At 37.8% G+C, this 27115-nt stretch overlaps 2 protein-coding genes across 2 annotated transcripts; both read left to right on the forward strand.

Annotated features, from left to right (window-relative positions):
- The first annotated feature begins 4 nt into the window (after positions 1–4).
- Positions 5–19329, forward strand: LOC136237019 (probable E3 ubiquitin-protein ligase DTX3). Its single transcript, XM_066027273.1, has 4 exons — positions 5–238; positions 1284–1362; positions 18612–19092; positions 19145–19329. The coding sequence occupies exons 1-4, from the start codon at positions 218–220 to the stop codon at positions 19209–19211; spliced, it is 648 nt and encodes a 215-aa protein (XP_065883345.1). The 5' UTR covers positions 5–217; the 3' UTR covers positions 19212–19329.
- LOC136237008 (uncharacterized) lies at positions 6678–9422 on the forward strand. Its single transcript, XM_066027257.1, has 13 exons — positions 6678–6931; positions 6980–7055; positions 7108–7222; positions 7273–7373; positions 7425–7610; positions 7663–7730; positions 7780–7933; positions 7981–8051; positions 8111–8215; positions 8316–8743; positions 8800–8861; positions 8910–8972; positions 9029–9422. Exons 1-11 carry the CDS (start codon positions 6766–6768, stop codon positions 8821–8823), a joined length of 1494 nt encoding a protein of 497 aa, XP_065883329.1. The 5' UTR covers positions 6678–6765; the 3' UTR covers positions 8824–8861; positions 8910–8972; positions 9029–9422.
- Positions 19330–27115: the final 7786 nt, after the last annotated feature.

Here is a 27115-nt window from a genome sequence, read left to right on the forward strand (position 1 = left end):
AGGACCAACAGCTAAATCACAAGGATCAAATGCTTAAACAGAAAGGTCAAGAGATTACCGACAAAGATCGACAACTAAGTCAGAAAAATGAACAATTAAAGCAGATTAGTCAAGGGATGACAGTGACCCATGACAATCCACAATTAAGACAGGTTGATCTACAACAAGTGCAACAATTAAAACAAACAGATGAAAGAAAGCTCAAGATAATCAAGGAATGGCTCACAAAGCTCAAACTGTAAGTTAACAGTAACTGTTTACAATATAGCCTTATAATTCAGGACTCTTAGCTACATGAACCATGATAGTGGTTCAGATCGGCCAAAAAAAATTCAAAACTCTCTAATAGATCATACGCCAAAAAACAACCTATTAGGCTTTCAAATATGCTTTTAAAACTTTCTGAAGTGTTACTATGGATGAACAATAATTATTACAAGGAGAAGGAAAAAATGTGACTAGATCTGAGAAAACCCGACATAATGGCACATTTTCAATTTTTATTATTATTGAATATTTATAATCTACTTAGTCAAGTGTATGCTCAGTTTTAGCTTTGTATACCAACAACTTTTGGAGTTATAGCCCTACAAAGTAACGACAACGGAAAAATTGATTTGTACAACAAGTATTGGGAAATAAATTACAGTCATTTGCAAAAATGGCTGTTACAGTCGTTTACAATAACGACTGTAACTTATAAACACAATGCAGTACAAAGTTGCAACTTGCACCATCATGTTTGCCATGAATAGGGGAGGCCATTCCTGGGTAAGTTTGTCCTTCTATTACCTTTCTTTACTATATACAGAGACAAAATCAGTGAAGAAAGATTGATTGTGTATGATCGCTTCAATGTGACATAAACAAATGCCCATAACTCACGTATCCTTTAGTCTACTGCACAGACGATATCCAGGTTTTTATCATTAGATCCTTTCTTAACAAACAAAAAAGCACTTAAATTTTTTATGAATTTTTTTTCAATTTCACAAAAATTTTACCCATTGCAATCAATTGCTTATATTGCAGATCCGGTCACAAATTATTAGAGGTGTACCAATTATCAGATTGGCTAAAATATTGGCCACTGATTTTTGGGGGTGGTGGTAAGGGCATTCCATCTAGCCCGGGAAAAAATACCAATATCGGTACCAGTACAGAATGGCACGAGGACCAGTATTGCTATAATGCACACTTGGTTCCCTTAGTTGTATGATACAATTACAATATTTTGATGTACTGAAGGTATGCTACATCTACTATATTCTTTTTTAATATAGACTCCGTATGCTGCAGTGGATGTTCACAGCATTACTAAGTCAGGTAGTACCACCGGTATACCATCAGCTGGTACCACTGGTAAGTAATTATAAATCAAATGTGGGTAGAATACTTTTTTGCCGTCTCTAACTCTCTTCATGTCAATGATGCCATCACAAATTGTTTCCCTGAATCCCTCTATCACCAACCTTGAGTGAGTCACACGTGCACAGATGCATGTACACCATCAAGAGTGCATCAAATTCTATGGATGAGAGAGCATGCATACTAACATTATGGACAAAAGTCAAACACAGTGTCTTATGTTAGTTGCATATTTCATTGTATACATCACTCTTATGCGATACACAGAACTGATGGGCTGCTACTCTTATGGTACCACTCAAATGTAATGTCGTCTCGCAAGAGTGCAAGCAATTTAAAAATGACCTAATTGAAAGGCATGGCACTTGTTTCTCTTGCAAGTATTCATCCCGTTTTGTTTGGGATGAGGGGCAACGGTTATTATTATGCGCTATAAAGCCTTATTTATACTAAAAACGAGCTAATTAAAGGGTGTGGCACCCGTTTCACTCTAGCAACCTGAATTTCCAATTTTTAGGTGATAATATCTTAAGTAACTTCTCCAAATTTTGAAAGGATAGCATATATATATATGAAAGGATAGCATATATATATGTTATAAGATATGACATTGAAATTTGTGGTTTTCCCATACATATCTATGTAAGGAGGCTACAGTTGCCCCTTCTGGGCAATCACCTAAATGAGGTATTTCAACATATGGAGAAACCAAAATTCCAAAGAATACATATATCAATTTTACATAATTTGTAGGTGTGAATGGCAACAATAATCTCTCACAAGTTTTAAATGGATAGTGTATATAGATCTTAAGATATGACATTCTTTGAATCCCATGATTTGTGTGGTTACTGAGTAGGGGCAACTGGTGTCCCTCTCATAGACAATGTATGGAAAAATTACAATTTCAAAATGTCATATCTCATGACTTACGTGTGCTATCCTTTTAAAACTTGGAGAGGTTACTTAAAACAAATACACAGAAAAATTTAGAATTTTCAACTAGAGTAGGGACCATAACACATCGATAAAAAGTACTGAAACAAGCTGGAGTAGTGCACGATATTAAATCACAGTAAAACAATAAGAAGTGTTATATCCCTACTGTGCATTTCCATTATGGTATCTTGAGCTATAACACTTCTTATTGTTTTACTGTGATTTAATATCGTGCACTACTCCAGCTTATTTCAGTACTTTTTATCGATGTGTTATGGTCCCTACTCTAGTTGAAAATTCTAAATTTTTCTGTGTACTTGTTTGTTAAGTTTTTTTGTAAATAATTATTATGACTGGTGAACCCACACATACCGCATCTGAAATGGCGCCGCGCGCACCAATTATCATCTGAGAAGTGAAGCATCCATTATGCTTCGTTGTCAGCTATGTTCACCCCGTTACGCAGCATTTTGAATCAAGAACTGTTCGAAAAGCACCTCTGCAATCCACGCATACCGAAAGAAATGGTGCCGCACGCCCCAATTGTATCAATTATCGTCTGAAAAGTGAAGTATCCATTACGCTTCGTTGTCGGCTATGTTCAACCCGTTACACAGCAGTACGAATCAAGAACTGTTTGAAAAGCACCCCTGCTATCAAAATAGCCACTATGAAAAATATGAATGATTTCCGTTACGAAGGGAAGCCATCACGTGCTATCGCCAAATCAACACTTTTCGCTGTCAGCAAATATGAATGGGAGACAAAGGAGGACACTGGTAAGTCCATGAAGAATACATTGTACGTACTGCAGTATGCCAAAAGGCACCTGTCGGGCCGAAGCGACGTCGAACAGTGAAAAAATCAAGCCCGTAGCTTTAGCCGTTATCAAGTTACGCTTGTCTGGAGGCATCAGTCAGTTACTTACTTACTCAGTCAATCAGTAGGAAATTCCATTAAATAAATTATTTTTAAAATTCCGTAGCAACTTGTTGAGAGCATTTCAGGTCGATCTGAAAGCTTGTTTGGGCTTAGTTTTACCTAACCAATACTGCCTCATCGTCGTCAGGGGAAATTGAGGCTGTTTTTTGGGTGATATTATTTTGTGGGCCACGCCTATTCCTTTGTGGTCCCTACTATACAGTTACTATCGTACTGTATGATAAAGGCAACAGTTAATTTTCTGAAATTTGTCTATTGCTCGCACTCTCACATGACGATGTTACATTTGAGCAGTACCATATGTGAAAGCAGTAGTGAAGCTGCTTCAGTAGGAAGGTCATCGAGTTGCAGATGGAAAATACTGGAATAGTCAACCAGAGTAACACTAGCAAATATATAATGGTTGTCCTACTATACCTGTGCTGCCATTCTGAGTTCTGTCGTGTCATTATATCTACTTGCAATCAGACTTAGGGTCAAAATACAGTGCATAGAAATACAATTACCAGAAATTATACAAATATAATTGTAAATACTTTAGACAGGACAGTAAGATATAAGGAAGTTTGATTAGGGATCATAGAAATAAAAGGTAGGGAAACAAGGGAGGCCACCTACACCTGCAGATATGTTAGTGGACATTAAATCCATAGCTATATCCATGGAATTAAATGTTCACTAGTATATCTGCAGATGTAAGTGGCTTCCCTTGTTCCTTAAACTAGGCATGTGCGCCTGGTTTACTTATTTATTTTTATTTTATTTAATAAGACTTTACAGCACAAGTGCTGAAGGTCTGTAGGACTCCTGGTCCTACTACTGAAATTGTTTTTATAAAAGTGTGTGTATGTGTGTGTGTGCGTGTGTGTGTGTGTGTGTGTGCGTGTGTATGTGTGTGTGTGTGTGTGTGTGTCTAGTACTGTGTCTAGTACTGTACCTATGTTTGTTTGTCTGTACACACCCACGTGAGCAAAACGTTATAAATGGTAAAACGCAGCCAGGATGTAAGAATAGATGATATGCATACCGTAAACTTTCTAATAAATGGGTGACTCTTTCACATGTCACAACAGTGACTGAATGGTGCGAATCGCTTCATCGCATCTATAGTAGACCAGATATGGACGATTCCTCCACAGCAACAGATTCCTTTAACTCGAAAGTAATGTGTGTTGCAATTGAGAAACCGCACCTGTAGCTTTAGTGGTGAATGTCTGAGCCACATTCGCTGCCCATACTTTTGTATGGGATTCATGATAATCAGTCACTGTTGAGATTTGGCACCGCGCAAGCCTAATTAATCATTTTTTCTTTCAAATAATTTAGTGCGCATATCATTTTTAAGAATTGAAAGCTAAATTACTGTATTAAGGCAACTCTTCATATACTTCGTAAACTGTCTTCCCTTTTGGTTTTATAGACGTTTAACTTTAAAATAACATTAAAGACCTTTTAGGCTAGCGTATCCTTCAAGTTGAAAGGGGGGTGTTACCCGTAATACATGAACGAAAATGAAGGGCAGCCATCTCTAAGAAATTCATGTGAGAAAACACGATAGAAATACTATAAAACAGTTGAGAAGATACTTCTGTGCGTAATTTGCAGTTTAAAGTGGTTTGGTATAGTTATGCTTCCTTAGCATAATTACTAAATTACTAAATATTTCATGAATTACAAAATATACTAAATTACAGTATTATACAAATCTAATTATTAACAAGTACACAGAAAAATTTGGAATTTTCAACCAGAGTAGGGACCATAGCACATCGATAAAAAGTACTGAAACAATCTGGAGTAGTGCACGATATTAAATCACGGTAAAACAATAAGAAGTGTTATATCCCTACTGTGCATTTCCATTATGGTATCTTGAGCACAGTAGGGATATAACACTTCTTATTGATTTAACTACTCCAGCTTGTTTCAGTACTTTTTATCGATGTGCTATGGTCCCATGCTACTCTAGTTGAAAATTCCAAATTTTTCTGTGTACTTGTTTGTAAACTTTTTTTGTAAATAATTATTATGACTGGTGAACCCACGCATACCGCATCTGAAATGGCGCCGCATGCCCCAATTATCGTCTGAAAAGTGAAGTATCCATTACGCTTCGTTGTCAGCTATGTTCAACGCGTTACGCGGCATTTCGAATCAAGAGCTGTTCAAAAAGCATCTCTGCAATCCACACATACCGAAAGAAAGAAATGGTGCCGCGCACCTCAGTTATATCAATTATCATCTGAAACAGAGGAGGTTGGACACAATACAAGCGCTTCTGAAATTTATTACTGTTAATTGCATATTTCTAATACGTGACGAGGAGTAAGTGATAGAAGAAATATTTAGCAATATCCACACCACGTTACCTTGTGCTTCTTAAGATGAACAGCAAATTCTTATTGCAAGGCGGGTGTGTGAGTTTCTAATTCTCTTTTCGATTCTCTGTAAGGCCAAACTAGCAGCGTCCGCTCTTCTTTTTCAATACCCTGAGAGGCTTTGTTAGCATACACATTGCTTTCTTTGACAATCATTGTGTTTAAATACACGTACATAGGGCGTCCCTATAGTATTACACATGGATTCCACCCAGCAAACGCTTACACACGTGATCCCCATAGATTTCAAGAGCAATTTATGTGCCTGGAATAGTGGGGTGGAATGGGATTGACCGGCTGAATAGACTAAACTTGAAGTGCACTCTCGAATGGTATTTGTGAAAACTTTCGTGAATGCTTGGTTAAACTTTCAATACAAAATGTATGTGCTCACATGTGCGTGTCCAACCTCCTCTGCATCTGAAAAGTGAAGTATCCATTACACTTCTGTGTCGGCTATGTTCATCCTGTTACACAGCAGTATGAATCAAGAACTGTTCGAAAAGTACCTCTGCTATCAAAATAGCTACTATGAAATATACGGACGATTTCCATTACGAAGGGAAGCCATCACGTGCTACCGCCAAATCGACACTTTTTGCTGTCAACAAAGATGAATGGGACACAAAGGAGGACACTGGTAAGTCCATGAAGAATGCATTGTACGTACTGCGGTATGCCAAAAGGTACCTGTCAGGTCAAACCAACGTCGAACAGTGAAAAAATCAAGCCCATAGCCTTAGCCGTTATTGAGTTACGCTTGTCTGAAGGCATCAGTCAGTCAGTTATTCAGTCAGTCAGTAGAAAATTCCATTAAATAAATAATTTTTAAAATTCTGTAGCAACTTGTTGAAAGCGTTTCGGGTTGATCTGAAAGCTTGTTTGGGCTTAGTTTTACCTAACCAATAAATTTCCCCTGCCTCATCGTCATCAGGGGAAATTGAGGCTGTTTTTTGGGTGATATTATTTTGTGAGCCACGCCTACTCCTTTGTGGTCCCTACTATAGTACGTTCGCGTTGAGCTGAACCCTGGGTTGGTGATTAAGAAGCCATACAAGATCAAAGGCTTTAAACATGATGTTCATGACGCATTTATTCGTAAGCTCATGTTACGGGCGCGCACTTAATTGTCGAAAATATGGCGTCCAGTGCAGCGTTAGTGAGTGCGGAGCGAAACCCTCTTGGAAAGAGGTTAAACAGCCAAACAAAGTTTCTACTCATGAAGCTATGGGCCTACTTCGAGCAAGAAGCGAACAAGTCTAAAGTTTCCGTCAATGTGAAGCAGAGAATCTCTAAGGCCACTGGTATTAAATATCTTTGCAGCTGGGTTTGGTATTGATTTCGCCACGTAGGGATTTCAGAGTCATCTATTGTAAGAGTGAGGATGGAGTACCGCAAGAAAGGCGGGTTTTCTACGCCAAGAAAAAGGTACAAAAGTAGTTTGCAGGAGGCTACTCTATTCATCTAATCGTCACTGCAGGTACAAACGTTCACGAATCCGTGTCGATGCAGACAGTTTCGACCGGGATGCAATCAGACGGAAAATACATTCGTTATACGACAAGAAAGAAAATCTATCACTGTCGAAGATTTTGGTGGGTGAATTTGAACGCTCGAGCCTTTGGTTTTGTTACTCCGTCTACAGTCAAAACTCCAGAATGATGGTGTTTTCTCCGGGGGAAGAACATCACTTAGAAGGGTATTGAAGGATATGGGATTCAAGCATAGAACGATTAATGACAAGAGGTTAGTATTGTACCAGTTTGTGTGTTTTAATTTTACTACACATACATGCAGGGTATACTATGAGCAGCCCCGTATAGTCCATCAGCGTCATAAATATTTGAGACGAATGAGGCGCAACAGAACTGAAGGGAAACCAGTGGTGTACTTGGATGAGACTTGGGCCAATGCGCATGATGGAAAGTCCAGAGCCTGGGTAGAGGCTGATAAGACTACTGGGGGGACTATAGGAGGAGTCAGGTTGGTTAAATAGCTTTCAAAAGTATGCTTGTTTAACCTAATTTATACATAGCAAGCCATCAGGTAAAGGAGAGCGCCTTATTATCTTACATGCTGGAGGCAAAGATGGATGGGTTCCCGGTAATTTTCTATGATGTGAAGTATCCAGTAAACACAGTTGTTCTTTCAGGTTGTGATTGGGTTTTTAAAGCCAAGAAAGGATCTGCAGCTGATTACCATCAAGAAATGAATGCAGAGAATTTTGAAAGGTGGTTTAAAGAAAAGTTACTTCCAGCATTACCAGCCAATTGTCTGATTGTAATGGACAATGCCAGTTACCATAGGTAGGTATTAGATTTGTCAACTGTAAACATTACTGTGTTAACTGCAGTCGCCACTTGGAGGAGCAACCAAAGCAAAAGTGGCGAAAAGCACAGCTGAAAGAGTGGTTAAATAAGAAACGTAAGGCAGTGTGTATATACTGTCACTGTTTCAGTATGTGACTGTATGATGATTCACAGGTATAGCATATCCAGAAAGTTCACTGAAAAGAGATCTGTGGGAAATCATCAAACGAGCAAAAACTCCTGCAAGATATGCTATAGATGAGATAGCTGGAAGTAAAGGTATGTTAAGTGTATACATTGTGGCTCTGACATTTTTCTGGTATGGCTTTTTTCTGGTATACTGTTGTGATCCCAGTTCTTTCGGCTAACATAATAATAGGCCATGAAGTAGTCAGACTACCAGTTGCACACTGTGAACTGAATCCTATTGAGATGGCCTGGAGTCAAGTGAAGGGACACGTAAAGCGGAACAACAAGAGGTATATCAACATTGTTATGGACATTGTTATAGTTTGGCATCTATTTAAGTTTACTTTGACTGAAGTTAAGGAACTGGTTTATCAAGGATTTGAGGCTGTTACATCTGAGAGGTGGCAATCTTTGATAAAGCACGTTCAAGAAGAAGTCGAAGATCATTACTGGGAACAGGATGGACTTCATGAGGAACTTCTAGAACGATTCCTCATTCACGTCAGCAGTGATAGTAGCGATAGTGAAGATGGTGATGGTGGTGATGGTGGTATTAATGACTCCTCCACCACCAGCAACAGTGAGTCCGAGTCTTCTTCTGAGCCTACTTCATCTGATGTAAGATTGTTTGATATTTACAATACTAGTGTTACAACTTGTATGTTGTTCTCCAGGAGTCATCGGATGGCTGGGATTGAACTCTGCAAAGTACATGAAAAAAAAAAACAGATGAAGTGTAAGTGCATGCACTTTCAAAGTTATTGTTACTTTATTATGCTTGCAGAAGGTGAACATACCAGACATTGTGTATATTGATCAGTGCAGGAGTGTTTAAAAGTCACTAAAGGTATTATAGGTCCAAATGCATACAAACAGTATTTCATTTAGTGAAACTTTCTGTAGAGTTCTGTGGGAATGTGACTTTGAGAACCAGGTGCTGATTTGAAACGGCTTGTATGGCATGTGCACAAAGTGATGGGAAAAGGATTAAAATGACAAATTGACTAGATGGGAATAGGAGAGAATAAGCAGCTGTGTGGTAAATGTGAAGTTAAAAACATGTTGTTTGCCTCACTTGCAGGTACACCTATGCTGGATAAAAGTACTTGAGCTGTTATAATTTGGGTTTTTACTCTTAATGGCTGAAAGAGGTTTTTCCCCTGAAGATAAGTGGGCCACTTACCTTCTAAATACAATGCAACAGTGGCCCCAGCTCTTCTACTCACGCAACTCTGTTTTACACACACAAAAACTGTTTATTTTTTCTTGCAAAAGTGTATTACAGCCTCTTACATAACAGATGGTGATATCATGCGTGTTGAGGGCGGGAGTGTGACGTCTGGCTTCGCCACAAACATGTGTCAACATGAATATCAAAGGGCCGCGCTTTAGAGGCTTCCCCATTGAAAATGTATGGAGAAACTTTGCAGTGTCATAACTAGAGTGTCTTACATTCGAATGAAGCGCTTTTAATATATTTTTAGCGGATTGAGAAGCGCTACGTATCGAGCAATACAGGAGGCCCGTGCGATGTAGCAATCGTAAGTTATTAATCGTTTTTGAGGGTTCAGCTCAACGCGAACGTACTATATATGTAAAATTCTACATAGTTTGTGCTTCGTGATTTTGGGATTTTGTATATACCGTACAATAATCAATCTAGTTCAGTAAATATAGTCACTTACACTACCTTAAAAATGTCTGTACTCTGTAGTGGTTCACTTATCATATTTGATATTTACCAGCTCCATGTGTATTTTGAAAATTGCTCATTTATTCAGCATAGGACCATACAAATGTTACCACTCAGCATTTCACAATAACTGTACTGTCTAACACACTGCATAGCAGATGGTGAGTCAGTAGGCATCTGGTTTAAAGTTTCAGGCTGAAACTGTACATGTTGACTAGGTACTATGGATGAACCTTCTGTTAATAAAGGTGTATGGCTGTCTAGTGCAATGGAAGCATTGTTGGCTTGCCTCTTGCGTTTAGCACCACCAGTTGGTACACCTTTAGAATTAGAGGCAAAATTGTCAGCGTTTGCAGATTTTTGGAAATCAGGTAGTATTCTACATCGTTCATTCTTTCTCATTTCTTCAGTAAAAGCATTTGCTAGTGTTGGATTATTGACAATAACATGAATGTCATGAAGAGCAGCTATGCCATTTTTCTGGCTCCATGTGATAAATGCTTCAATCATGGAATAGCACACATAGGTGCAGGAAAATCATGCACCACTAATAACTGGGAAGACAACTGAGCGATAGTCCATGGCAAGGTTTAAACTCTCCATGCAGTCATTTTGTAAGAATGCTTCCTCATTCGTATTGCCACATTTCCATCTGGGACCCACTGCATGAATGAGAAGGAAGTTTGCCAACTTCTTTCATCATTACAGCATCCCCATCATAGAGCTTTCCTTCATTTTTGAACATGATTCTTTGAATGATCCTACCACCCTTCCTGACAATAGCAGCTGCTGCACCATTGGTATGGTCTAACATAACATTAGCAGCATTAACAATAACATCAACTGGATACTCTGTAATATCTCCTATTGCTAGAGTGATCAATTTTCCTTCTTCAGTAGTGGCTTTACACTTTTCATTACCACTAACAGTAGAAGTAGCTGTCTTGGAAGACTGTGAAACTTGTCCTTGAGTATCAACAGTTAGCTGAATACAGGATCTCTGTTGTGCCTCAATTCCATTGATCATAATCTGGCCACCTTCACTAAGAAGAAATCGTATTGTGCCAGGTCTTGTTATTTCCATTGGAGTAGTGCAAATGGAAGTAATCAGTTTATTCAGCTCCTCTAAAATCTTTTGGATTGCAACTGGGTCTCCTTCCATTGTGATGGTTGTCATCTTTGTTGGGCTCCTGAACACTAACCTCTGCCTTTGATAGTAGCTTAGTCCATTTGAGCATTAATTGCATGGTGCAAAACATATTTTCACTGCATGGCCACTTTTAATAGAAACCTTACTTTTCCATATCATTGTTGAAGGTGTGTCTGACAGGATACAAATCTACTGCCATAACAACAACATGGTATATGTTATCAGTGCCACCAAAATAGTTATCACTCAGTTGTTAGCAACTATTAGATCTAAAGTAGGACAAAAGGAACTTGAAGCCCCTGCTCAGTTCAAAAAGGTATGCAATGACCAAAGTTGGTTATCCCTTTGTGACAAAGTTTACAATGCACACTCAGTGCTTATTGGTGTATCCCCAACTGAAGACCAAGTCATCATTGTAGGGGATACTACCCAACTTGCTGCATGATAGTCGAGAAGTTCATTGCTGGTGAATGTGACCAAAATATGTCACTTGGTAGTTGCAATTGACCTATTGCTTTCAATCAATTTTGATGAAAAAGTGTTGATTTTGCATGTAGTTGGAAAGTCAGATAAAGTGGCTAATTGTATTGAGCAGGTTGAGGCTCTTAGAGGTACCAAGAGTAGATTATCTACTCTTGGAGGTACTGAACTTGTTGACACTGAAGATGTTACAATAGAAGAAGAAAAACTGGTATTCATCACAGAAATCCAGTCCAAACAATTAAGATTAACTTATCCAGAGGTCACATTCAATAATAGCAGCAGTGACACTATTCTCCAGGTCAAAGGAACTAAACAGAACAGACAGCAGTTTATTGATCACCTACAAAACATTCAGTTCTCTTGTGAGCTACTTCCACTTTCACCATGGCAAATTGAATATCTATCCACTGATAGTGGAGGTAATGAAATGTTAATCTTTTTCTCATCAAAATTACACAGGCAGTCATCAAATGACTGGGTAGTATTTTCTTTCCAATTCGTGACCTTCTGAGATGGGTATAACAGCGATGCAACCTTTCAAGTGACAATGAAGCAGAAAGCGAGTTTTGACTGCAATGATGATAAATTTGATACAATGAAATCTGCTATTGACTTAGTAAGCTGCCTTTTAAATGGCTCATTAATGGCAACAAGAGTAGGCAGTGTGACTGACTGCGAAAGGTCAGGTGTTTGTAGCAGTAAGGATGTGACAAAAAGTCAGAACGGCTAATGGCAGCTTTTCCCCAAAAAAAACTTGTGCTGTTGTGTGAAAAGTTTGCAAGCCTATGAATAAAAATACATCTAACTAATACAGCAGTACATTATAGCTTTGTATATCCATCGCATGCATAAATTAATTGCAGTATTTAAGTAAGTAGTTATAAAAGGATCAACTGTTTCACTGAATTTTCAAATGACAACTGATGGCTTCAGACAAGCATACGTACTCTATCAAACCTTATAGTTTTGATATAGCTGCTGCCATTCAGGTGTGCTTTTCTGTGGACTAGTGCAAGAGTAAAACAATCCTTACTTTTCTTTTGGGTAAATGTATTGATTTACATTAATATCCCACATCAATAGTGCAAAAAAAATCGATATATAAAAATAATAAATCCCGAGGCTCTTGGCCTCAATGCTAATAAAGCACCCTCATGCTTTATTAGCATCTCAACTGTGCGCCTCGTGCATGAGGAAGTCAGTGGTTTAAATTATTTATGGAATTTTCTAATGGGTTGAAGTTCAATACATAAAATGCCCTAACATGGCAGCTTGACTGTACACATTAACAACACACAAGAAGCCTGTTAATTAGTGCAATAATCAAGTAATTTAGTGTGGAATAAGCTGCTGGTTACTGAGTCCTGATAATATGTAGGCTGCAGCTCACCTGTCCTGAGGATTGTTGAAAACAAACTGCTGGCACCTGTATTAACCCACATTAATTTTGTAGAGGCTCCTGTCTATTGTTTATAAACTGCTATAACTTATATCAAAATACTCACTATATAACAAGGAATTCAATATTGAGTTGTTGTTTATACGATGGCTACCACAAAGCCATTATCACACACGCACGCACACACACACTAAAGAAGCAAAACACACATCAATTATTAGTTAAATTAATTAGTTTAACAGATCTGACAGATCCCACAGTTCTGAGGAACGAGCACTGAAAATTTTGTATGAGCAGGATATTGCAACTCTGGCAGCTTGATCAAACAATGGCATAATAGCTCTGGATGGCAACTTGCATGCATGAGATACGTTGGTCAGTGTCGCAGGTGTAAAGTTCCCTAAGTAATCTATCTCAATTGTATAATAAGCTGGGCATACAGGCCAGTAGTTACATCAGTGTTCATAGAATGAAATACTTACACAGCAAAGCAGTCCAACTGATCAATACGTCATGGTTGGTCTGAAGACATTTTTGGGCTTTCCTGTGCCTAAGCATTACCGCCGAGTTGTTATGAAGGGAAATTGAGGCTGGTTTTAGGGTGATATTTTTGAGCCCAGTTCTGCATGATCCTTACTATAAAGTACTACTATACTGTGTGATAATAATAAAAATATGAACAAACAGGCAAATTTCAGTTTTGTCTGAAATATACATACTGTTTCCTTTTCACTTGATACTTACTAGTGGACCTATACTCATTGCAAAGAACCACTAGAGGGTTGTTTTGAGTTGAAGGATGCTTTTCAAGGTGGCTTTTAGGTGTGTGTTCTATTAGGATTTGTGCAACAACAAAAAAGGGCGATCCCTATTATGAACCCACTATCATGGTTTGTGATAATTTAGTTTATATTCATGCTATTAATTCAGCTAGATAATTAGATTTGTAAATACTGTAATTTAGCGTATTTCATAATTCATTGATTATTTTGTAATTTGGTAATTACGCTGCTATGCACTGCTAAGGAAGTGTAACTCTAACATACCACTTTACACAACAGAAGTATAATCTCAGCTTTGTCTATCATGTTTTGTCACATGAATTGTTTAGGGAAAGCCTCAAGACTGCCCTTCATTTGCATAGGTATGGGTCAGGCCCCCTTTTTCTTCAAAGGAATTCATTATTTCTGGTATCCTACAAAGCCTATTACACTATTTTTCGGTTGTATAGACCTTATCCACATTGACATCATAATTGACTAAATGGCCATGTTAGTGTGGGGACTTCATCATGTTTTCATTCATAGTAACCATAATGAACTTTGTTTGCAGCTTTCACAACATGGGACTATTGTATAATGAAGGTAAGAGGCTAGTTAGCATGATGTGGCAATGCGAAATAATTGCACCAAGCAAAACCAGACCTAAGTTTTGATATGGATACAAAAATGTGCGCATTTGTCTGTAAGTAAGTATGTATGTCTCGCCTTGCCCCTTGCTGCTATATATAAACGTTTTCATAGTGAAACGCTGTCTCTCCCAATACAACCCTGTAAAAAGTTCCACACTATCACCACCATTTTTATGTTGTGACGTCAATGCGGATAAGGTCTATTACGCCCATATAGCCCATTGTGAAAGGCACTCATAACATCTCCAGGAACTTGCTTTACCTGTTTTTCAAGCTGGCACGAATAAATAAACTACCTCAAAGCAAAAGTTTACCTACCAGGAAGATTTAAACTGGTTCTATGCAGCCTCTACTTCACATATGCAGGCTGCTTTTGATACAAAACTGTTTGCTCATGTGGACGAATTGACACATACACACACACACACACACACACACACACACACACACACACACACACACACACACACACACACACACACACACACACACACACACACACTTTTTCCAAAACAATTACAGTAACCAGCTGCACACCCCACAACCGGACTTCGGCCAGCTGCAGGGCATGCACCTAATTAAAAAACTAAGTAAACTAGTGTAGTTAAAAATTATTAGAATACCCAGAGAGCCTAGCAATTAAAGTAATGGAACTATGAATGATGGTATTTCTGTGGGAAAAAATCCCTACTTTGTCATTCAACAAAATAGTTGTTATGACACCGATGTAGGGATTTTCCCATAGAGTAATATCATTATTCATGTCTCTTGTTCCACTACTTTTATTGCTTGGATCCCTACTTTTTTTCTTTTTTTTTTGAAAAAATATGCTATATCAAAGGGTGGAAACCTGTACTATTATTCAACATCAGTAATGTTATTAATATTGGCATAATACTTTTAGTAACAAACTTTGAAGGATGTATTTGTCATACCCCTAGTGCATTTTATCATACTGGTATTTGTTAACTTGTACCAAGAATACCACATGAGCCAGAGGCGTAAGAAAAGCTTATATTGAGAGGGGCAAAGAAGAGAATGGTAATTGGTAACTTGTTGATCCAATTTGCATAGTGTGCAGTATGCTCTGTTTGGGGATGTCTGCCCCTCACAGATATTTTGGTGCAATTTTGACTGAGTTTTAAATCAGATTTTTTTTTTAAATTTGAGTACATGACTGCTCTATTTATACAGAGACAGCAAAGTATCTTAATAAGAAAATTAAAATGAGACTGTTGCTATGCCTATGGCATGAGCCATTTACATTTGTTATCAGCCCACTCAATTTTGAATGATACTAATCAAATGCACTGTAATTATGTATCCCGAGAAGGTTAGAAACGTGCACATGAACTCAATGGTTTTGTATTGAAAAGTGTAGTGGACTTCCTTGAGTGTTAAAATGTCTCTCGATTGATAAAATACAACAAGTACTTGGTAATGGCATATCAACCCCCATTAAGTCCCACTGAATAAGTTAGTTTTCTAAACTTTGGCTACATATATACCACTTTAGCATGGGCATTCAATGGCACCGCTTGGGGTTTTACCCGTGTAACATCATGGGAACACAATTTGCTAATGGCTTTGATGCCCAACCGGTTCAAAGATACAATATGCTTTGACTCATTATATTGAGCGACATGGAGCGTTTAATTGGGTTTGGGTTTACAAGTTAGGCTAGTAGTTGCTAAATTTTGACTAGACAGTAACTGACGAATGATGAATAAAATAAATGCTTGGGCAATGTGTAGATGTGTATTTCTACCTACCGTGTGTCAACCATTGAGCAGACCATGGAACAACACAAAGAGGACAACTAGATATAAATAGGCGAGCAACTTATAGTCATAACTTGATATATTAACTTGCTTGCTGTCTCAATGGCAAAGTTAGTAGGCTTAATTTAGTACAAAATGTTAACACTAAAAACTGGATCCCACAATCACAATTTTTCTGGTGCTGTGTGTAAAGCATGATGACGTATGCACAACGTTCCAATGGCTATTTTCCCACGATATTAAAACCACTATCGATTATCAGGTACTGATGTATAAAACAAACAGGGTGAGTGCTCTGTAGTTCTTTCACCTATCAGGTGAGTGTGCCTATGTAATAGTTGTATCATGTACCCAATTGATTTGTCCATAGATAATAGACACCCCATACTGGATTGGAAACTTCTAAGTGCCACCCAATCTATCCGCGCTTTGCGCCCCTTATACTGTACACAGTACTGGGAGTATATTTTATAAGAACATGTTTTGCTTACTGGTGAGTAGTAAACCTACCGCTATGGAATATAAGGTTTGGCCTATTCATAGTGGGTGTACTGATGTGTATTAGCTAGAAGTTTGACAAGTGCGAAAGGTTGATACTTGACTAAACTGGAGCGTAGCATTAGTTAGTAATAAGCATCAGCCTTAAACCAAACTTGTTCACCCTGCCATTTTCACAAACATGTTCAAATACTTTTTATACGGAAAGTGCCTATACCAGTAGTAGGCCAATCGCCACCCAAGAAACAATCTACTAAACTTACTAGTTAAAGCAACCGAGCTGTATCCAGGCAGTAAAACAGAATCTTCGAATGAAAAAGAGTGTTTGAAAACTTCAAGCGCGAAACGCGGATAGAACAGTAGTTTTGTATGGGCACTATACGTGTGCTTCCAATCCAGGTAGGGGTGTCTATTATCTATGATTTGCCTGATATGTACACCCAAGCTCGAGGGCCGTCAGGCCCGAGAGCGTGGGTGCCGTGATACAACTGATATGTACCATGCCAATGCAGGCTAAGAGCCTGATCACCCAAACCAATATGATACTGACCACTGAATTCATTATATAGACCAACTTGTGAAATTTGATTATGCATAGAACAGCAACAACTAACGTTGTGACTATGTTTGTTAACATAAACAGGCAAATCCCGGAAACACTCAATTTAGCAATTTTACAAGTGTTTCAAAGTTGCTACATTACTTAAACACTGTTTACACAGTTTCTAAACATCCAGAGGGGTAAGCTTCACTGTAGAGTGGTTACCTCGTGATATACAAAAAGTGGGCGTGGTACGTAATCAAACACGTGGACAAGCGCTTGTAAGTTACCCATGACACTACTTCTCACCTTAAACTTACATTTGTCAACTCATGGGGTGGTAAGGGAGTCGAATCGCCTCCGTCTGAGTGCTGTAGGATGGAAAATCGGCTTCATGGTTTTCATCACGTGAGCAATAATAAACTTCCGCAATCGAATGCTGCCAGGATTCTTATAAAAACAAACCAACGTTACTTCACCAGATATTAAGGCCATGGTTGAACTTAAATAAACCATGGCCAGCCATGGTTTAACTTAAATTTATGAGATATGTACCCTGAAATTAGCCTTTGAAGTTAGGTGGCTTCATGGTACATATCACTTATACAACATCATATACAAACACTTAGCCCTGTGGCCCTCGTGCTTCGGGTGTATATATCAGCATAATCCCTGGTATACGTAACTATTAAATTAATCATGAGAGATCTCGCAACAAGCCGCGGATGCAGTAAGTGTCTTTGTTGAAGACAGAGGGAGGAGTCCTGCTTGAGAAAATTGTATGGATAATAAAATGACTCAACAAGTCATCCTACACAGTGTACTTCACAAAAACTGTAGTGGCATGCACACTAGTTGGGGATCACATGAGACTAGAAAGATGAAGAAAACCTTCAGACAATGAGCTTTATCCAAAATTACATCACAAACATAGAAATGGCCGCTGTAGTGTGGGGACGTTCATAAAATTTGTATGGGCGTCTATGGGAAGAAAATTTTTGAATGGCAATATCTCAGCCAAGAAGGAAGATATCGAACTCTAACTAGCAGGTATGGTTATAAGACGTTACAATAAGTACGTAAAAGCAATTTTCGGTTAATTTCCAAAACAATGCTAGATTTCTATTCTTTCAGCTAGCTTATAACCATATCTGCTGGTTAGAGCTTGATATCTTCCTTCTTGGCTGAGATATTGCCATTCAAAAATTTCATAAAAATTTTACAAACGTCCCCACACTACAGCGGCCATTTTTATGTCTGTGACGTACTTTCGGATAAAGTCCATGATAGCAACATTTGGTCGCCACAATGAGGGTTAGAAATGAATATCATGCATGGCCACCATTCAGTGTTGCTGCCCTCCTTCAATGATATACCCCATTTTACAATCTCAACAATGCAATTATCAGAAATGCAATTGACATGAAAAAAATTTGTACTGCGTATTATGTTTCCAACCTCCTCTGTTATATATCATAAAACCAACAGATGATGATTTTTATATGTATATTGTGTGTCTTCATGCCATAGAGGAATGTCCCATATGTCAAGGTAACATCACAGACCTAGTGATCACAAAATGTCGACACAATTATTGTAGAGGATGTCTGGAGAAGTCTCTACAGATCAGTCCCTATTGTCCAGTGTGCAAAGTGCTATTACGACAGGTAACTGGGGATCAGCCAGATGGAGGGAGAATGACACATCTGATCTTAAAAAATCAACATCTTCCAGGATATGAGAATTTTGCCACAATAAAAATAACATATTTCATTCCTAATGGTATCCAAGGGCCTTCCCATCCCCACCCTGGTCAACAGTTTGCCAGTGATACCCGTCATGCTTATCTCCCAGACTCACCAGAGGGTAGAGAAGTGTGCAGGCTACTGAAGAAAGCATTTGATGCTAAAATGATATTCACTGTTGGAACATCAGCTACTACTGGCAAGACCAACAAGATAATATGGAATTACATCCACCACAAAACCAGCATGCATGGAGGATCTAACGGGTAAGAATTACATATGTGTGCACCTTATATTACACTTTGTGAATCCCTATAGTTATGGCTATCCAGACCCAACATACCTGAAGAAAGTAAAAGAACTACACCAAATAGGAATTTGGTAATTTTCTGAGGAATTTTCACTGATGGTGTACTAGTATTAGGTGTTACTGTAATATATAACTGATGTAATATGTACTGACTTCTACTGAGCACTTTAATCACATCACCTTACTTGGACAATGAAGTACACCTGGGACTTAGACATGGTCACTATAGTGAGGTTGTCTTAGTAAAGAAATCACGATGTACACCTTAGCTATGTTTGGAACCTACTTGACGTAATCACTATAGATGGTCTTATTAAAGAGGTCACTGAGTGTAGTGTATCACTTATTTTATTATTGGGTTAAACTAAGTATGACCTCGTTAATGTGAGGTCACCACAGCACTATATTAGGAATAACCAGTAAGATCTAGTAAGCTTGTGGATGGATTGTAGTACTTAGATCTGGTATAGACAATTTCATCCACAGTATCCTCTCTTAGGCTCACCAATTTCTTCTTTTTTCCAGCAGTTTATAATTGTGTACAATAAAAGTGTACCAATATGAACATGACTTTTTGATATAGCTAACTGATGTGTGTGTGTGTGTGTGTGTGTGTGTGTGTGTGTGTGTGTGTGTGTGTGTGTGTGTGTGTGTGTGTGTGTGTGTGTGTGTGTGTGTGTGTGTGTGTGTTTCAGTGCCCAGTTATGCCAATTTGGTGTTGTTGTTTCCTTGACCTACAAACTTTACTCACATTGCTCTAGTCTACCCAGCTGCATATTGGGGACCTGATGGCCTGGTGTCATCTGGGGAAGCAGCCCATCCAGCTGTAACCGGTGAAGCAAATGCTCAACTGTCCTTTTCTCATTTAGCAGTGTTGGAGTTGTTGTGGAACTTCAGGTTCCGCAATCTCTCTCTATGATACCTTGGCAGTCCTCCTGTGGGTTACTAGCCCTGCCCCAAGAGGTTTGCCTGCACAAGGTTCAAGTGCCTGAGTGGTGCACAGGCATCCCTTTGCTGGGCGGCAATAGTTGTGTTTCACGTGGCTGCCATTAGCTTTGCTTTTTTATCTGTAGGTAACTAGTTCTACCTGTAAAATGCAGTAAAATTGTCTGAAATATGACCTAAAAATTTCAAAATATTTTTGGGGCATGCTAGCATCTTTGCCTGTTGTATATTTCAATTCCACTGTATAACTTTCCAAAGTTGGCTCCCCCACCCAAATTAATATCCAGACTGAAAACACTACTGTATGTCATTAAATTGCCCATGCAGACTTCACTGAGACTACATACAAAATAAATAGAATTTTTAAATGGGGAAATATGAGTTGCTGAAAAAAGCAACAGAACAGAAGGGATAGCATGGGTTTCGATGTAAACTACAAATCTCTATTTGACCCTACTCTTCCTTTTTGATCTTCTTTCAAGCTAAGTCAATTCAGGGATATGCAATTTACATTACCACTCCAACAATCCCTCCTTGTTTTGTTGCTTTTTATAATTCTTATTTCTACCATTAAAGTTTTTAATTATTAAATTCATTGCTATTGTGCCATATTCACATCGTAATATTTACTAGTCTGTAGTACTGCAACTATTATTATCAGTATTGTGTGCATACATTATTCTCAGTACTTGCCATATACATGTCATGGCTCAATCTAATCAGATATTTCAAAAGACTAAAGATCTGGATGGGTAGCTCAATGAACAGCTCTATCTGAGACAAGCAGCATAGTTACAAAATACCATACATCATGATAGACACTAAAGATTTATTTATATGGTGCATAGATGGTTAAATCAAACAGTTTAGGTAGGGATCCCCCCCCCCTTAAAAAATGACGTCTTTAAAATCATTCTATAGAACAATCTTACATGCTGAAAATTGCCTTTATGGAATATTATTAGTCCATCTAACATCAAATAATTTATAACAAGAAAACACTAATAGGCAGCTGAATGGAATTTTTAAAAATCGCTATAAAAAACTTGGACTTTAGTCTGCCTGCCTGACTGCCTTGCCTGCATGACTACAGTCGCAAGTCTAGAGGCCAAACGAAGAAATATTTTACGCTCAATAACAAACTCATCAGTGGGATGTGCCATTTGGAGTTCTTACAAGTTTATGCCCTCTGCACCTTGTCTTTCCTTTTATCTTCAATCAGGCTCTTCTTGTTGTTGCATTGAAACCATATTGAGGCATTAATTTTTCCTATCAACACTTTCCTTGAGCAGATGTTTAGACACTGCAAACTTATTTAAGTGCTCATACACTTGGTCACAAGAACTTCATTTTTAAATTAATAAAGTCATATTGATTGTGGAGGAAAGGAGGATGTTTGCATGTAAAGTAGCAATTAAAATGAAAAATTAAACATAATGTACATTTAGATTACAATGTCTTACAACTGAAATTTTGTATTTTGTACAAATAAAAATTAATTTGTTGTTTTGTCATCACCACCCGTGTAGTTTTTCAAAGTTTTACCAATCTTTTTATTATATATTTCATCATGTGACTTCTGGAATTGTGTGTAAATTATTATTTTCCAGTAGTTGCTGCATGGTATGTAGTTCAGTTATGCATAAGTGTAGCAAAGGAGGGCAGACCAAAGCCCATATTGATTTCACTTCAAGCTTTCCCTTCTAATAAAGATCAATATACTCCAATAAAGCAGTCATGTAGATACTCTACTAAAACAGTCAGGCATGCCAGCTTGAGTTGTGCAGTAGTAGAGCATGCATTCTGCAGTTAAACTGTAATATGCACGAGCAAACATATTTAGTAACATCAGAGAGTGTGGATTGTTCTAAGATCAACAAAGAAACCTCACTGAGAAGCCATTACATTTATATATACCATGCATGGTTAGCAGTTAGCTGGCAGCATGTAGTGATAGCTGTATCATTTTAGGAATATAAGGTCAGTGTCCCAGACCCTAATGTGAGATATGGGATACTTTTATGACTTGAGTTATTATTATTATAGGCACTATGCTATAAAGGTGCTCTGAAAAAATGGTGTCAGTAACATCAGAAGTGAATTAAGGGAAATGCATATAGTGCATGCAATTACTTCTGTTTCCATTACTGTATTAAAAGATGCAGTGTATATTCACATAAATTAGAAGTTATTTGTATCTGAAATTAAAATCATCTTGTAATACCATCAGCTATGCTATAATTACCAGTATTCACATGTCAGGAATTAAACAACTTTAAACAGGCTGTAGAACCAGGTGTCCTACAGACCTTCAGCACTTTTGCTGTAAAGTCTTAATAAAAATAAATATAATGTAATTAAGAGTGAATGAATGTGCTATCATTTGTATTATGTGTCGAGTAAACATCTATATGTGTAAAAGTATGGTGGGTCAAACAACCAACACATTACAACCCTGACCACAAACATTTGACTACACATAGGTCTGCATATATACCTAATGATACGAGTGCAAGTCCTTGGAGTATAATACCTCTTATGCTATATATATATATATATATATATATATATATACATACTAGCATTGGTACCTGCCCTACGTACAGGACGATCTCCACATTAAACATTGTAATGCTAGGAGGAGGGACCAAGCATTAAACACCAGCACTGCTCACGTAGCTATTTAGTGTGCATGGTGATGTCACTTTTTTAAAGAGCATGAGGTTTCCTTATACCATCCTGAAATTAATGATGCAAAACACCAAAGTTTATATTGTTTGTGGTTTTGACAGGAATGCAGTTCAATCATTCAGTGTGTCTTCCCTATCAGTGACTTCAACGTGCTGTAAAGAACAAACAAAAGCATTGGTACCTGCTTTACAATTTACATGCAGGGCAACTAATGCAACAATGATTAATATATTGGGAAGCAAGCATAAATATAAGTGTCCTATATTTGCTGTGTAGCATGCATGTCGACAGTGCTTTAAAGTACATGATCCTTATGCAGTACATATAGTGAAACAATGAGTATGCAGGGCTAATTAGTTAAACTGCATGTGAGCTAAGGCAATTGTATATACAGTGTACCGACATTACAGGTGGTATACACATGGTACAGTTTCAGTTTCTACATGATGTTTACCTTACTGACCGTCAACAGAGAGAAATGAACTTGGGCATAATTTAAAGCCACTGCAATTTGCAATTATAGTTACTGCATGGCAAACAAAGGTTCAGAACTTGTCCTATGCTATGCACTTTCAGTTATGATGTTGTAGTGACACATATATACAAAAACCCAGTTTTAAAACACCTACAGTGTAATTGACCATCAAGGTAATGTATGATCCTTTAGAGTGAAAGGATGTAAGCAGGATTATAGTGAAACAGTTATAACAGGTCAGCTGCAGTTCCTCAGTGTAAACTACGGTATCTGCATGGTTCCAGTATTATCATTTTTCAGATGCACAGTAGTATCTGTCCAATCATGCAAGTTGCTTATTTACTATAGCAGTAATGAGGTAAATCTGAACTAACAGTTTTCCAAGTCAGTGCACACCTATGTGTTTAAAACACAGATGTAGATATTCTGGATACTGCAGCTGTAAGTATGAAAGAAGCTTTTACCTACTCTAATACAACACACAGATGGACAAATATGTTGGCAATTCGCCTGCTCTATCCCAAAAGTGCTATAAGAGTTCCTATGATGTAAGGCAGTTATGTACCAGTGCTGCATAAGAGTTTGTAGATGGACACTTGCATGGAACAGATAGAACAAAAAGATGCATAAAAAAGTCCCAAAAGTGAAAAAAAGTTATGACCTAGGTGAGGATTGAACCCTTGGAGTTAAGGGAGGTGCACATGCAAATCACCACAGTTGTTTATCTGTGGTTTTGACAGGAATGTAGCTCAACTTTTCAGTGATCCTTCCCTACACCAGTAAAATCATCCAGTGAAATATCTGGTACCTCCAACCTTCTCCTATAAATTTCCATAAAACCACATAATAATAGATTTAGTAAAATGAGTTTCATTTTACTTCCTAACATCCATTTACTAAACAGATGTAATTCGGAACTCATTAGAGCAGCAACATGCAGCAGTAGGGAGTATCATCAGCATATTGTACTAAACTCTTTGAAAGGTAGTGGACCAAGGGCACTACCCTGGGGAATACCACCCAACATTTACTTCCATTATTCTGAATTAATTCCTTATACCTTATGAATTCTCTTACTTAAGTATAACTTTCGAACCACTTTAACACACCGGTAATAACACCATATAAGGTATAGTGATTTAAAGAGTCATACACCTTCCACAGATCCAAAAATGCCACACAAATTTGCCACCATCTAAAGAGTTCACAATGTTATAACAGCTAGCAATAGTGTATTTTTAGTGGACTAGGGCTTCCCTCAGCAAAATGCACCTTATATTTTATTCATTAAAGATTTTGCTGTAGTTACAGTATGCACATACATATACAATTACAAAAAGAAAAAAAATGATTATATACTGCAGCTGGTACAGCCTACCAGCACCTGAATTAATTATAGCTATATAAGGGAGGTGTGGGGGTTAAATCACATCTAGATCAAGGACATAAACATGAAAACTGCATGGGTTTTGTTTGTCAAAGTGTCTAAGAAAGTTTGACCAGGAAATGTTGCTCTCAAAACATCAATAGATAATGACAAATCCAGAGGTGGAAGAGCATTCCACAAACATGGAAGTCTGCTAAAATAAAAGTGATGAGATGCATTGTAGTGGTACTGTTGATGACACTTAGTTAATCACACACATTAGGGAATAGTTGTATGAGTAACAGTCAAAATTGCACGAGGCAAAGTTAGGTGCAATTTTGGCTGTTACAAGTACATATTCCCTGAAAATGAGTGCCTTGCCTACTAATTATAGTGACCACCCAGCCATAGCTGTTACAAAGCAACAGAAATCAGGCTAATCACACTTAGCAACTGTTGCCGCAACCGCTGTCTAGCAACTGTTTTTAAGCAACTACATTTTTGCTATCCAATAGGGCAAATATCACTATGGTAACATCAGTTGTCAATAGTACTGTTGGATTAACGGAGCAATTACAAAAACAACCATGCCATTTGCACTCCTATATACTACTGGAACTAATGCACAGCAAACTAAATCACTATGCGATTAAGCAGGTTAATTAACAATTGAATTGTGTAACAATGATTTGAAAACACAGGCTGGGTATTGGTTTGTAGTTACTTAACGCAGTTGTCCTCTCCAAATGATTTAGAAATAGTCTCTGCTGAGATAGACCCAAATTTGCTCGTGTGCCTGATATATCGTCCACCTAACTGTTCTGATCAATATAATACCTCACTCATGGCATACCTCAATTCATTCGATAGTACCAAAAACATTGTATTATTGGGAGATTTAAATTTTCCTGACATAGACTGGAGCATCTACAGTGGTAGTTCCCCCACAGCTGATGATTTCGCAGAAGTAGTATTTGGACTCAATTTGATTCAATGCATAACTGGCCCCACGCATCGCGCTGGGAACACCCTAGACATAGCCTTGTCTAATATTAGTGGCCTTCAACATATTGAAACCTGCACAAACCTACCACCCAACCTCTCATCTGACCATTATTTGATAAAACTTCTCATTAACCATGTCCTCAGCAAACCTACAAAAATACGTATACAAAGATTAGATTACAATAAAGTTAACTGGGAGGACATGAACCAATTCCTTACAGAATATGACTTTACCTTAGCATTGAATTCTAAAAAATGTCGAGTTTATCTGGCTATACCTGAAGACTGCCATAAATAGTGCTTTAAATCTATATGTTCCTAAGATCTCTATTAAAGAATCAAATCATCCCAAGTGGTTTAACCCAACATTATTTGATAAAACTTCTCATTAACCATGTCCTCAGCAAACCTACAAAAATACGTATACAAAGATTAGATTACAATAAAGTTAACTGGGAGGACATGAACCAATTCCTTACAGAATATGACTTTACCTTAGCATTGAATTCTAAAAAATGTCGAGTTTATCTGGCTATACCTGAAAACTGCCATAAATAGTGCTTTAAATCTATATGTTCCTAAGATTTCTATTAAAGAATCAAATCATCCCAAGTGGTTTAACCCAACAATCCGTCACAAAATCAAGTGCCTCCGCACTGCTAAGAGACAACTTGTGAGACATCCTACAGAAAGGAAAAGACTTAAAGTGGAGGATCTACAAAGGGAATTACAACAGATGATAACTGAAGCTAAGCATGATTATGAAACAAATCTAGCTTTAAATTATGCTCACAGTAATAGTAACAAAATTTTTAAATATATATCAAGTATCAAAGGGCGAGAAAGCTTTCCTGCTAAAATGTACCACATAAATGAATCAGCATCCACTGACCTGGAAAAAGCTCAACTATTTAACAATTATTTCCACTCAGTTTTTTCTACATTTACAGGTTCAACATCATCTGCATCTGACTTACAATCAAGCAGTGTCACTCCTCATGTTCAAGATATTCTGTTTTCTGATTCTGACGTCCTTGACTTACTTATATCTCTTGACGAAACCAAAGCTTGTGGCATTGACAGCTTTAGCCCAAAAATCTTCAAACACTGTGCAGGGCCACTACTTCATATAATTTGCCATCTTTTTCACACGAGTATATCATGCAGTTTTATTCCTCTTGACTGGCGCACTCATTGTGTGGTTCCTGTGTACAAATCTGGGGACAAAAGTTCTGTGAGCAACTACAGACCCATCTCACTGTTATGTATTTTATCGAAGGTTCTAGAAAGAATTGTGTATAATAATATAATTAATCGTGTCAGAGAACAATCCACCAAACATCAGTTTGGTTTCCTTCCTAGAAGATCTACGTTACAGCAGCTACTAGTATTTGCAGAAAAAGTCTTTGAACCTAACAAATGTGAAGTGGATGTAGTATACATGGATTTCAGGAAAGCTTTTGACTCTGTCTCTCACCACCACTTACTTGGCAAATT

This window comes from Dysidea avara, chromosome 10, assembly GCF_963678975.1.
Source record: "Dysidea avara chromosome 10, odDysAvar1.4, whole genome shotgun sequence".
Lineage (NCBI taxonomy): Eukaryota > Metazoa > Porifera > Demospongiae > Dictyoceratida > Dysideidae > Dysidea > Dysidea avara.